Genomic DNA, 12228 nt, shown 5'->3' with positions numbered 1-12228 from the left:
GGGATTAACCCATCTGATCTTATTCATAACAACATTGAACTCCTAAGACGTTGTGACTTTGACATATTTTCACATAGCTATTTTCAATTCTATGTCTATCTACTGTTTCCTAAAATTTTGTCATATGTGCATAGTATAAAATATGTGATGTGCTCCTAGTGTTAAGGAAGATTGAAAGGTAATTAAATTGGGTTAGATGGATATATTTACCTTCTGAATGCTTATTTATGGTTCTTGGAAGGTTACTTTTGAAACTTGGATGGGTATATTTAGGAGTTCTGTGGTCATTTTTAGTTGGTTACTGTTTTTTGTAATAGGGTGAATATTTTTGTCTTGTACCTTATCTTCTATTTGGGCCTCCAGTCTAGGCATGTCAGTATCCTCGTTGTGAGTATTACTTGGTTTTGTCTTATTCAGTTTCAACAGTCTCTTTGTTCTATTTTTTTTTCTTTGAAGTTGGAGTTCTCTTGACACATAATTTAGGTCTATGCTTAATTGAAGTCCTACAAATATTTAAAATATCTATTTCTGGTTCAGGAGCTTTGTTTTCTTCTACGAACTCAAAAGAGTTAACTAGATGCTCAGTGAATAGTTCAACTCTCCTCCTATTAGCATTGGCTATTTCGTACATGGTCACAATATCCATGTCAAATCTCAACAACTTTAACCCACCATCCAACTCTTTTCCAAATTGCAGCCAATAAAACTCGTCCACATCAGTATACCCTATATCCTTTACTAAGTCAGTTATAAAGAACCTATCTAAAGTATTCACATTCACTTTTTCAATCTCCGTTGTCTCACCGCCAATATATGCCAACTTTCTATCACCATCCTTTTTAAATTTTTTTCTGTGACTAATAACTAATGTAATGTAGATGGTAGCCATCTGTACAGAGATATATACAGACAATAAAGTAGAATGTCAAAATTAGATCAAAACTAGTACAAACAAACTTTAATTAAAATTCCAAATCGACAACTATACATCTAAAACTGAGAAATTGACATCAGAGAGATGATATATTACTAACCTATGAATGACATCACGCACTTCCAAAAAGTAAGATGTTCCACACTAACAAGTATCCTCTCTTTAATATGATGATTATCATTTGCAGCTAACCCACACAGAAATGGATGGGATGTAATGTTTGAGTGAAGAAGAACATTTTGTCACTTCTAAAGCTTTTACCTGTGTTTTGTGAAATGCCTGAATATGTATAGTCTTGCTAATTCATGATTTTTAATTTCTATTTTTTTAAAATAAATTTCTAACTACCATTTATATTTTAATATAAAATAAATTACAATTTTTACGTATGAAAACTCTCAAATCACGTAACGCCTGAAAACTCTCAAATCACGTAACGCCGTAATGTTAACACCAGCTAATGATTGGTTAGTTTTATTACACGGATGTCATTATTGATAGATACCTTTGATAATTTCTTTCTATTATGGATAAATTTATCAACATTTTTAACTCTCATATGTAGAAATGGTATTTTATTCTAAATTAAAATATTATATTTATATAAATGTTTTTATTTAAAGACAAAATAAAATCTTATCAGAAAAAATATGTAAGAATTTAACTAAATTAATTAACATAACAATAAATATAAATATTCTAAAAATATTTCTAAATATATAAAAATATTCTTACAAAAATAACCAAGAGAAACAGCCGAAGCGAGCTGCAAGACATGATTTACATTTTACGCGCAGAGGCATCCACAAGAGCAACTACGGTGTTCCCTCAACCCTGGTGTACCGAAACACATCTCTGACTCTTGACTCTTCCCTCCGTAACACGTAACGTGTACGTTTTACCGGCTCACCAGGTCACCAACCCCCCTATTATGCTATAAATATCCCCATTTCCCAATTCCCACTCTTGTATCAACTAATTAACCCGCTGAAGCCGGAAGCTGAAAGCTGAAAATCAATCTGTGTCTAGAACTTTCTTGTGATTCGTGCTGTGTATGGCAGTTAGATTATTGTCAGGGCATGAGGTATCAGATCTGTGTCTTGGGAAGCCAGCACTCAGGTCCCTTTCTATCACCGACACCTTAGCTGACGCACTCTCCGCCCTAAAGAGGATCGACGACACCTTCGTCTCCGTCTGGAACTGCAACCACTCCCTCGTCAGGTCGCACTTCCCTTCTCCTCCTCCTCCTCAAGAACGATGTAAAGCCAAGGAGGACGATTGCAGGTGTGTTGGTAGGCTTTGCATGCTCGACATCATCTGTTACCTTTGCAAGCCGGAAAACCTCTCGGCTCCCGCCGCCGCGCTTCGTTCCCCAATTTCCCTTCTTATCACCGACCATTCCGCTCTCGTCAGCCATCTCGAGCCCAATGCCAGGTAATCTTCCGAATTCCTCTCATTTCCATTTCGATTTCTGTTACGTTCTTTTCTGTTAGGTCAAATTTGGGAATTCGTTGGTTGTTTTGAGCAGGCACCGCGGCGCATACGTGGCTCTGTGAAAGTGTCAATTATTATTATTATTATTATTATTATTTTGGGTTTTTGTTTGACTTGGTGCGAAAAAATCTATGGATGCATATTCTTCTGGGATGTGAAAGTAACTCTGCTTTTTTGGACCTTTGGCTTTTTGCTATCATGGACGAATCTGCTTTACAAAAAGCAGAAAGAAAAAACAAAAAAAAAATAGAAGAAGAAGCAGAAGCAGAATCAAATTTGCCTTGATGAATCTAATACAGACTTAGACTTTGATAGAGAATTGAAAATTTGGAATTCGAAAAAGAAGAGGGTATTGGAGTGAAATGATTTGGTAAATTAGAATTTTGGATGGTTATTTTTTTGAAATAATTAATTTGATTTTTTTTAAATTTGAAATTGGAAAATTTAAAATTTGAAATTTGATGTGAAATAACTGAATGAGAGTTTTTGAATTTAGGATAATCTGAGAAGGAATTTTTATTATTTATCTCTAATTCTCTATTGGACTAAATAACTATACCATTTTACTCATTGTCAAAATTCCTCATTGTCTCCCTAGTGGGATTCTTCAAAAAATTAGCAAATCCTTATTGCCCTGTTTTAGAGACATGAAAAAAACGTTGTTAGTTGGCGTCTCAATCAATTGATTAAACAATAATTGATTTCTTAATTATTAATTTATTATACTACTTGCCGAGAACATAGTAGTAGTAGTATTAAAAAATTAGTAGCTAAATCCACTTTCAGCAGATCTAAGATAGATTGGTCAAAATTATATTTTATCAAATATGAAGAATTGATTTAAGTTTTTGTGCATTGACTAAATGTTATTTAATTGTTGTTATGCAGCTTATTGGATGCTATAGATGCTATGCATGAGGGAGCACAGAACCTGGTGATACCAATTCAAAGCAGTATCAGCTCAAGGAGAAAGTCCGTTGAATCTTTGGACTCCATTTTCCATAATAACAACCGCTCCTACTGCTGGGTCACCCAAGAGGATGTGATCCGCTACCTCCTCAATGCAATCGCGGCATTTTCACCTACGCCGGCTAGCCCAATCAACACTCTAAATGTTATTGACGATCAAAACCTCTTTGCCGTCAACTATGATGACCCTGCATCGTCTGCTTTAAACCTCCTCTCGTTGTCCCTAATCCACCAAAGCTCTGTTGCAATCGTTGATCCGGAAGGCAAATTCGTCGGGGAAATCTCGCCGTTCATGCTCAATTCTTGCGATGAGGCCGTTGCGCCGGCACTGGCCACGCTGTCAGCTGGGGACTTGATGGCCTATATTGATTGTGGTGGACCTCCGGAGGACCTTGTGCAGATTGTGAAGGAGAGACTGGAAGAGCAGAATCTTAGTGCGGCTTTGGAACTGCTTGGAGATGAAGGGGGGCTTTCATCTTGGTCATCGTTTTGTTCAAGTTCATCAGAGGATGATGCATCTACCGGGAAGAATTGGAAGCTTGGAGGGTACTCGGCGAGGGTAGTGAGGAGGTCAGAGGCCATTGTTTGCTACCCGTGGAGCTCTCTGGTGGCTGTGATGATTCAGGCACTTTCACATAGGGTCAGCTATGTGTGGGTTGTGGAAGATGATGGAACCTTAACTGGGATTGTTACCTTTGAGGGCATGTTGAAAGTTTTCAGAGAACACCTCAAGTCCATGTACCTCGGTTTGTAGCTGTGTAATCACAGTCGTTTTTGGTTGGTGAATAGAAAACAAAACGGCTCTTTTTTGTATTCTATTACTTGCATGTGCTTGGGAGTTGGGACTACGTCTTTCTTTTTATTCTTCTGGGAATGTTTTTGGAGGGATTGAATTTGGGTTCACTATATGTTTGATATTTTAATTCTCTTAATTTATTATTTTTTTAAGGGATATATATGGTATATGTCTTGTTAGTACATGTATTTTCTGACTTTGATATTCTTCTTTAAAACTTGATAAAAAATTAAAAATTGAGAAGCAAAGCAGGGAAAGCGGGAGAGTAACTTTGCTGATTTTTTGGCTAACGGAAAATGTTAGTTGACCAAAAATATTGGTTTCTTTCCTTCCATTTTCTTTTCTATATCCAAACAAAGCCTTAAATATAGTCCCAACGTCTTTGAATTCCAATTTCCATAGTACGAAAGTGTGTGACCGGGCCCAAGTGATAATTAGGATTTGGCGAGCTGCTTGCAAATTCGATTATTACTTATTAGCGTATGCTTTCAACGAATTTAATTTTGATGTGTTATCTGTAGTTTTATCCATATTATATATAATTATATAATATTATATCAATAAAAATAATTATATTTTATATTAATTGTATAAATAATTATCTAAAAAAATAAATATAATTATACGACTGTATGAATAATCATCTAAATAATTATCTAAAAAAAATAAATCTACTATTAATGCATCAAAAAATAAAACTCTACTCTTGAAATGTCAGATTCAATTTAACTACGCGGAAAATACCTGAATGAAGAAGGTTCACGCTAGATGGGATTATTAAATTTGATATGACCCTTTTGAAAAATGCCTTTCACGTTGATTATGCCCATCTCAAATTTTGATAAAGAATACGTACTAACTAATAACATTTTATTAGTGAAAATGATTTGTTCGACTTTTGTGCTCTAATTGTTGACAAGTTGGTCATAGTTAGAATTATCAGGAAGTCACTCCAAAGATTTGGATCTTAGATTTAGGGACTAGAGAAGAAATATTGACAAATTAGGGGACAATTATGCCGACCAGGATCCATAAATTATTCTAATAAATATTCTGATTAAACTAGACATTACTATAATTAATGAATTTGATCTCTAATAGTTGGCAGGCTAAACTGAAATTGACCAAGAGTGACAATAAGATTGTTACGATGGGTAATCAAAGATTAATGGGCTGAACTTGTAAGGCTAGTCTAAACATCAGGAAGAGGTGGTCTCTGACTTAGTTTGTGTCTGGGAGTTGCCGTCCGACTTGCATGTACGAAGGATGGGGAGTGGTACTTGCAAAGATATTCCGATGTCTAAGACAGCAACGGGGTAAGCAAATTTTAGAGAGTATTAGAACTTAGTAATACATGAGGGATATCAGTATATTTATAGTGGTGAACCAATAACCACCGTTGGAGTAGTTCCACCTTTTAAAGTGGGTAACCGTCCCTTTATCTTAGGAAAGTTGAGATGTGGCTCCTGGAAGTGGGTTGAGAGATTTTAGAGGCAGTTACTTATTTGAATAAGTGTTATCTATCAGCTATCCATCGAGCCTGACTTCTTTGGAGTAAAGTCTATGTTGAATCCGACCTCTTCTAGGGAGGTCGGTATATAGTGAAGGCCAATCTTTTGGATTGGGCCTCTTTAGGTTATTTGGACCTGCGCCCTAGTGTTGGGTCAGGGAATGAACAGTGTCCCTATTCTAGTTCGACCTCTTTCACTTGTGAGTTTGGACTAGAGTATTTTAACTCGGGCTTATAGTCGCCGTGGTGTGGGAACCAACGTGATTTTTGAAACCGACATGATTCAAATTTTTCAACAGTCGCGTCTAATCAAACGTCGCGTCAATTAGGAGATTTGTATTTACACATGGGAGCAATTACATTGGTAACTGTGCGTTTCTTTAATGATTGCGTCGATTTATCATTATGCCCCTAGCGTGTTTATAAATACTTTTCTCTCTCTTTCTCTGTCTTCTTTCTGAAACTTCTTACCTGCAATCCTTACTCTTTTCAAAGAAAAGCTTTTTAGCCTTCCTTCTTGGAGTGCTTCGTTGCCGTTGCCCCTGCTCACCCTTGCTTTCGTATACAAAGGTTGGCTTTTTCTTTCTCATTTTCTTATTATTTAATGCTTTACTTTGTGCATTAGAGGAGTCTTTTGTGTGTTCTCAGCGAGTTTGTAGGTTTAGTGACTCTGTTTTTTGAGAGGCTGCTTTGGCCTTTTAGAAGCCATACTTTTGATCTTTTTTCTATTTTTTTTGTAGGTCTCGTTGCTTTCTTCTCCTACTTCTTGTTACTAGAAAAGATGTCTTCTCATGTTTTTGAGTGGGTAGATGATACTGTCCTTATGGAAGAATTCTTTGTGGACACCGACTATCTCTCTGAACTTTGTGTTCATCATAGGATTTGTGTCTTAGAGGCGGATGAGCCCAAGTACGAATTGTTGGCCCCGGGTCTTGGAGACCAGGTTTGTTATGGCAGGGTTACTGACTCTAACCTCCACTTTTTCTTCATGTATGATTGCTTTTTTACCCGTCTCGGGGTTTCTTTTCCTTTCTTTGACTTTGAAATGGGGGTATTATCCCATTGTCGAGTTTCTCCCACTCAACTCCACCCCAATTCTTGGGGTTTTATGAAGATTTACCAGCTTGTTAGTCGAGAGCTAGATTTTTCGACCACTTTAAAGATCTTTTTCTACCTTTTTTATATGACCAAACCCTTTAGTGGGCAAAATAATAAGCAACAATGGATTTCTTTCCGGGCCATTCAAGGTCGGAAAGTTTTTTCTATCTTTGACGATTCTTTCCACGATTTCAAAAATTTCTTTTTTAAAGTCCAAACTGTAGAAGGTCACCATCCCTTTTTTCTTAATGAAAACTCCAACCTCCGCTTTCCTCTGTACTGGCTAGAGGCCTCTCCGGTAGAGAAGTACGACCTAGATGATTTAAATGAGGTTGAGGAGGCTGTAGTGGGGTTCTTTCGAGAAGTTTGGGGGAGAGCCCCCAATTTGGATATGAAAAAATGTCTCTTGGGCTCCCCGAGTTTTGTGCGGACCCAGCTAGGTAGCTTTTTGTTATTATTTTCTAGAGTTTTCGACTTTTAGACTTTTTTCGACTTGTAGACTAATTGCATTGCATGTCTTCTTTTTTTCAGAGATGGTGAAGAGTGGGTCCAGTGCTTCCTACCGAAAAGTCCAGGATGTCAAGAAAAGAGCTCGGGCTCGAGCTGATGCTACTAGAGCTGCTGGCACTCCTCCTCCTCCTCCTCGTGATTTGGGGACCTCCTCTCGTCCTATTATGGTAATTTCTGGCTTTGCTTCTCCTCTTCCTCCTCATCTCTCCCCTGTCCGACCTCCTTTCGAACCAGAAAAAAAAGAAACGTAAGACCTCAGAGTCTGGCTCCTCTAGGGAGGCCAACTTTGATGGTCCTAGGTTCGTTCGGAATCACATCTTCTCCCATACTCAAATTAGTATGGATGATGCTTCCCTTCGAAACCACCTCCAAATTATGGTTCGGGGGAGTGTTCGAGCTGCTGGGATATGCACCAAACTTCTTGATATTTTGGACGAAAATCCTCTTAGATCTTTGAGCTCTAACCAAAAGGTTGAGGAGTTGGAGGGGAGGATTGTCCTCTATCAAGAGGAAGAGAAGAGGCTCCAAGAGGAGGTCGCAGGGCTGAAGGAGGAGCGGACCCGACTTCAGGAGCGGGAGAAGAAGTTGATGGCCCAGTGTGTCATGGCAGAGGGCCTGAAGGAGAAGGCAGAGCAAAATTATGTGAGGGTCTTCACTGAGAATATTGACCTTCAACGGGAGATGGAGAAAGGTCGGGAGGCCTATGAAGACTTGGAGGATTTCGTAGCCAAAAGCTCGAAGAAGGCCTGGAGGATTTTCAAGGAACAGGTCGGAGTTATTGCTCCTCACCTGGAACTTTCTCCTCTTGACCCTGATAAAATTGTTGTGAATGGGGCTATTGTGTCTCCTTCTCGTCCTGAGACAGATTCCGAACTGAAGACTCGAGGGTAGAAGTTGATTGAATTTCCTCTTCACGAGGATCAGCAAGAGGGATTCCTGCCGATGTCTTCAGAGGCCCAGACTCCTGTTGAAGAGACTGCTCTGACCTCCCCTGCTGCAGATCCGAACTCCCTTCTAGCTGGTGACTCTAATCTTCCATCCCATCAATTGATTTGAGCTATTTGGGGCCCAGCTTATGGGCCCCCTTTTTGAACAATTTTGCTTTTGTTGTTTTGTGGTGGTTTGCTTTTGACTCTCCTGGCCTTCTGGTCATTAACAAAAAATCGCGCTATTATTTTTCGCCCTTTTTTGAATAAGGACTTTTGGGTATACTTTGTGTGTATGTGTGCATGCTTTATGATTTTTTCCTAAAAACCCTTTTGATCTTTCTTTCTTGGAGAAGCCTTTTATCTCGGCAGGCTATTTTTCGTCTAAGTTACTTGGTTTTTTCAAAGGCTTGGGACAGCTTCTGCCTTTATTTTTGACAGATTCCCTTATCTCTCTTTTTTATTCCTTTTGTGTCCAATTTTTCATTTATTGGACTTGTTTCATAATTTAGGTTATTCTTGCGATGCATTTCTCTTTTCTCGGATCCTCCGACTAAGTAGTCGTTCCAGGGTCTTGGGATTCCGAGTTATCATGATCATCTGTGTAACCTCTTTACACCGACTTGTACCTCGTCATTTTATCTTACCGACCACTTAGGTCGGCTATGGGATTTTTACGCTTTTTCGAGCATAAGTCGGTGCGTTTCGTAGAAAAATTATAACAGCTAAAGGAATTTTAAAGAGATATAGAAAAAAGATCTTTATTTATTGATGAACGTACTTTTTGCTACTAAGGGATTCAAAAATTATTGCTCCTTAGCCTCCACTTTAATGCCTCGTTAAAACCTCCTTCGGGAAAACCCTTCTTTTGGGAAATAACCATGAAGTCGGGAAAAAGAGTACACCAGGGAGTGGAGTTCGCTTTTAACTATAGTACCTTTTCATATTACAAGCATTCCACGACCTAGGTAGTTCGGTACCGCTCAAGTCGGTTACCTTGTAGTATTCCTTTTCCTAAAACTTCGCTTATCTTATATGGCCCTTTCCAATTAGCAGCGAGCTTTCCCTCCCCCGACTTGTTAATACCGATGTCATTTCTGAGTAAGACCAAGTCATCTGGGACGAAACTTCTTCGAATGACTCTCTTGTTGTATCTGCTTGTCATTCTTTGTTTCAACGCTGCTTTCCTTATCTGGGCTTGCTCTCGAACTTCAGGGAGTAGCTCGAGCTCTTATTTGTGGCCTTGTATGTTGCCAACCTTGTCATAGAAGCTCACCCTTGGACTTTGCTCGTTGATTTGTGGCCTTGTAATCCGATATGCCCATAATACTTAAGGGAGTTCTTCAGCCCAGACTCCCTTTGCATCTTGCAACCTTTTCTTCTAGGGGTGTTCAAAACCGATCCAACCCGAACAAAACCGACCAACTGAACCAAAAAAACTGATAACCGAATAAACCAAAAACCGAAAAAACCGAAAAAATAACTTTTTGCAGTTTTTTTGCGGTTCGGTTCGGTTTTCGGTTTTGTTAGAAAAAACCCTAACCGAACCGAACCGAACCGGTGTTATTAAAAAAACCCTAACATAAAAGTAGCCTTCCTCCCCAATTCATCCTAGTCTAGCCGCAGCCACCCCTCCCCTATCAGGAACCCTAACTCCTCGAGCTCTCTCTCAGTCTCTCTAGCGCAATGTCTCAGCGCCGGACCTCCTCCTTCTTCTCCGCCATCGACGTCGCCGAACAGCACCATCACGGCGGTGCGATCCTTTCCTCTCCCTCTCCCTTCCTCGTAGGCTCATAGCGCTCCTCTCTGTCCCTCATCCTCGACGGCTCTACACACCACCTCTCTAGTAGTCGTCTCCTCCACGAACCAACAGCCATCGTCGTCCTCAACGAACCGCAGCAGAACGCACCAGACGCAATCGAAGCCGCTGCAGTTTGTCGCCCTCTCTCGTTCCCTCTCTCGTTTGTCGTTGAAGCCGTGTCGGTGTCCAGTCTCTTCTTCTCTGTCATTGAAGCAGTGTTGTCCTTCCATCTCAGGTTTTTTTTTGTTCTGATTCTATTTATTTTTTAAATTCTGTTTTAGTCTTCTTATGGATTCAGATTTTGTTTTTTAATTCTGAACTTTTTGTTCTATTTTGATTTGGGGTAATTCAGGTTTAGGGTTGGTTCTGAATTTTTGTTTATTCAATGTTAATGCAGGAAAGGGGAAGGTGAAAGACGAAGAATTTGTGGAATTAGTGCACCAAATAAAAATTGTGGAATTAATTTGGTTGTGTTTCTGATTCTATTTGGTTGTATATCTTGATTCAGTTTGGAATTGGTGCACCGTTTTTGCAAAATTTTTGGAATTAGTTTGGTTGTGTATCTTGATTTTCTTGATTCAGTTCAGGTTGATTTATTTTGTTAGGTATTATTGCTGGTTAAATTATTGATTTATTTTGGTAATTTGATTCATTGTTGCTGATTTTGTTCTGTTTGTTGAAGTGTTTGCTGACTTGGTTATTCATTGATGGATTGCTGGCTTGCTGGCTTGCTGGCTTGTTGCTGGTTGTTGTTAACTTGTTAATCAATAAATCAATAATTTCAGTTTTATTGTTCTATATATTTGTTGTTTGATTGTTGATTGTTGTTCATTGCTGATTGTTGTTCATTATTTTGTTGTTATTTTTTGAAATTGCTAGTAATTACTTTGCTTTTCATTGTTCATGGTTGATTGTTATTCATTGTTCATTGTTCATTGTTGATTGCTGGTTGTTTTTTATTGTTCATTACTGTTTTTTTAATTATTTGTTCATTACTAATTGTTTGAAATTGTTAGTAATTAGTTGATGAAGGTAGCTATTTTGTAAAATAGGTCAATGTTGTTCTTTTTTCCCCTTATAATATTTGAAAAAAAGCAACTTTCTATTTCAGGTTGGGGAGATTATTAGTAAATTTGAGAAGAAGGGATTTTACTTGAAAGGTAACTTCTTTTGTTTTTGTTACTACTTAACATACGAGCTAACAATTTAGCTTAGAAACTCCACAAATTGCTAGTAATTACAAAGCCTTTCTTTAATGGATTGGTCTAATACATTATCTCTGGTTCTATTGTTGCCATGGTTTGGGAGGGTAAAGGTGTTGTTGCAACTGGCCGAAAGTTGATTGGAGCAACAAACCCCTTGGCATCTGAGCCTAGATCTATTCATGGTGGTCTTGCATCGAATGTGCTTTCTATAGATCTTGCCATTCATGGTAACTATTTACTTAAACTCATCTCAATCTAACAGCATAGTTTCGAATGTGCTTTCCATAGATCTTGATCGTAGGTCTCTTAAGTAAATTTTAGGTTGACAAGTAAATGGTTAATCTTTTTTTTTTGAAATAATTGTTCAAATTAATCATAAAATCAAGTGCACTTTAAATAAAGGTTGTAGTGGTGTGTGTGTGTGGATATTTTCTGATTGGAGTATTGGACATGTCAGTAGTAAAATTTTAACATTGTTTGATAAGGTAGTCCCTAGAATGGGTCCCTAAGAGATGATGGTGAAGATTCACTTGTGACCTGATCAAGTGCTTTTACCAATTATTATTGTTTTTATTATGTAATTGTCTTTTGATTTCAGGTAGGTTTGCTTGAAGAAGTTTCATTGTTTTGTTGGTGTCGTTGGAGAGGACACCAAGACGTGGCTATCTGTTGCTGGAAATTTGTTTTTTTTTGTTGTGTTGACTAATGAACCTTTAAACTTCTTTAATTGTCGTATTTTAATTTCTTTTGTTGTTGAATTTCATTGAATCGAGACTTTTGTTAGTTATGATGTACTTGTATTCTATAATTTTAATTGTCGTATTTTAATTTCTTTTGTTGTTGAATTTCATTGAATCGAGACTTTTGTTAGTTATGATGTACTTGTATTCTATAATTTTAATTGTCGTATTTTAATTTCTTTTGTTGTTGAATTTCATTGAATCGAGACTTTTGTTAGTTATGGTGTACTTGTATTCTATAATTT

The 12228-nt window shown here is 37.9% G+C and overlaps 1 protein-coding gene across 1 annotated transcript; it reads left to right on the top strand.

The window, feature by feature from the left end:
• Positions 1-1897: 1897 nt before the first annotated feature.
• Positions 1898-7562, top strand: LOC107468489 (CBS domain-containing protein CBSX5). The gene is made up of 4 exons (XM_021133102.2): positions 1898-2368; positions 3317-4143; positions 6444-6646; positions 7335-7562. The coding sequence occupies exons 1-4, from the start codon at positions 1989-1991 to the stop codon at positions 7560-7562; spliced, it is 1638 nt and encodes a 545-aa protein (XP_020988761.2). The 5' UTR covers positions 1898-1988.
• Positions 7563-12228: the final 4666 nt, after the last annotated feature.

The sequence above is a fragment of the Arachis duranensis genome, chromosome 10, assembly GCF_000817695.3.
Source record: "Arachis duranensis cultivar V14167 chromosome 10, aradu.V14167.gnm2.J7QH, whole genome shotgun sequence".
NCBI lineage: Eukaryota > Viridiplantae > Streptophyta > Magnoliopsida > Fabales > Fabaceae > Arachis > Arachis duranensis.
The sequence above is the reverse complement of the archived record's forward strand: the minus strand, read 5'-3'. Positions and strand labels throughout refer to the sequence as shown.

Coding starts and splice junctions, on each gene's coding strand:
- LOC107468489 (XM_021133102.2), top strand. CDS start 1,989: ATGGCAGTTAGATTATTGTCAGGGCATGAGGTATCAGATCTGTGTCTT. Junction 4,144..6,443: donor CCTCAAGTCCATGTACCTCG/GTTTGTAGCTGT, acceptor TTTTTTTTGTAG/GTCTCGTTGCTTTCTTCTCC. Junction 6,647..7,334: donor CCCCGGGTCTTGGAGACCAG/GTTTGTTATGGC, acceptor TTTTTTTCAGAG/ATGGTGAAGAGTGGGTCCAG.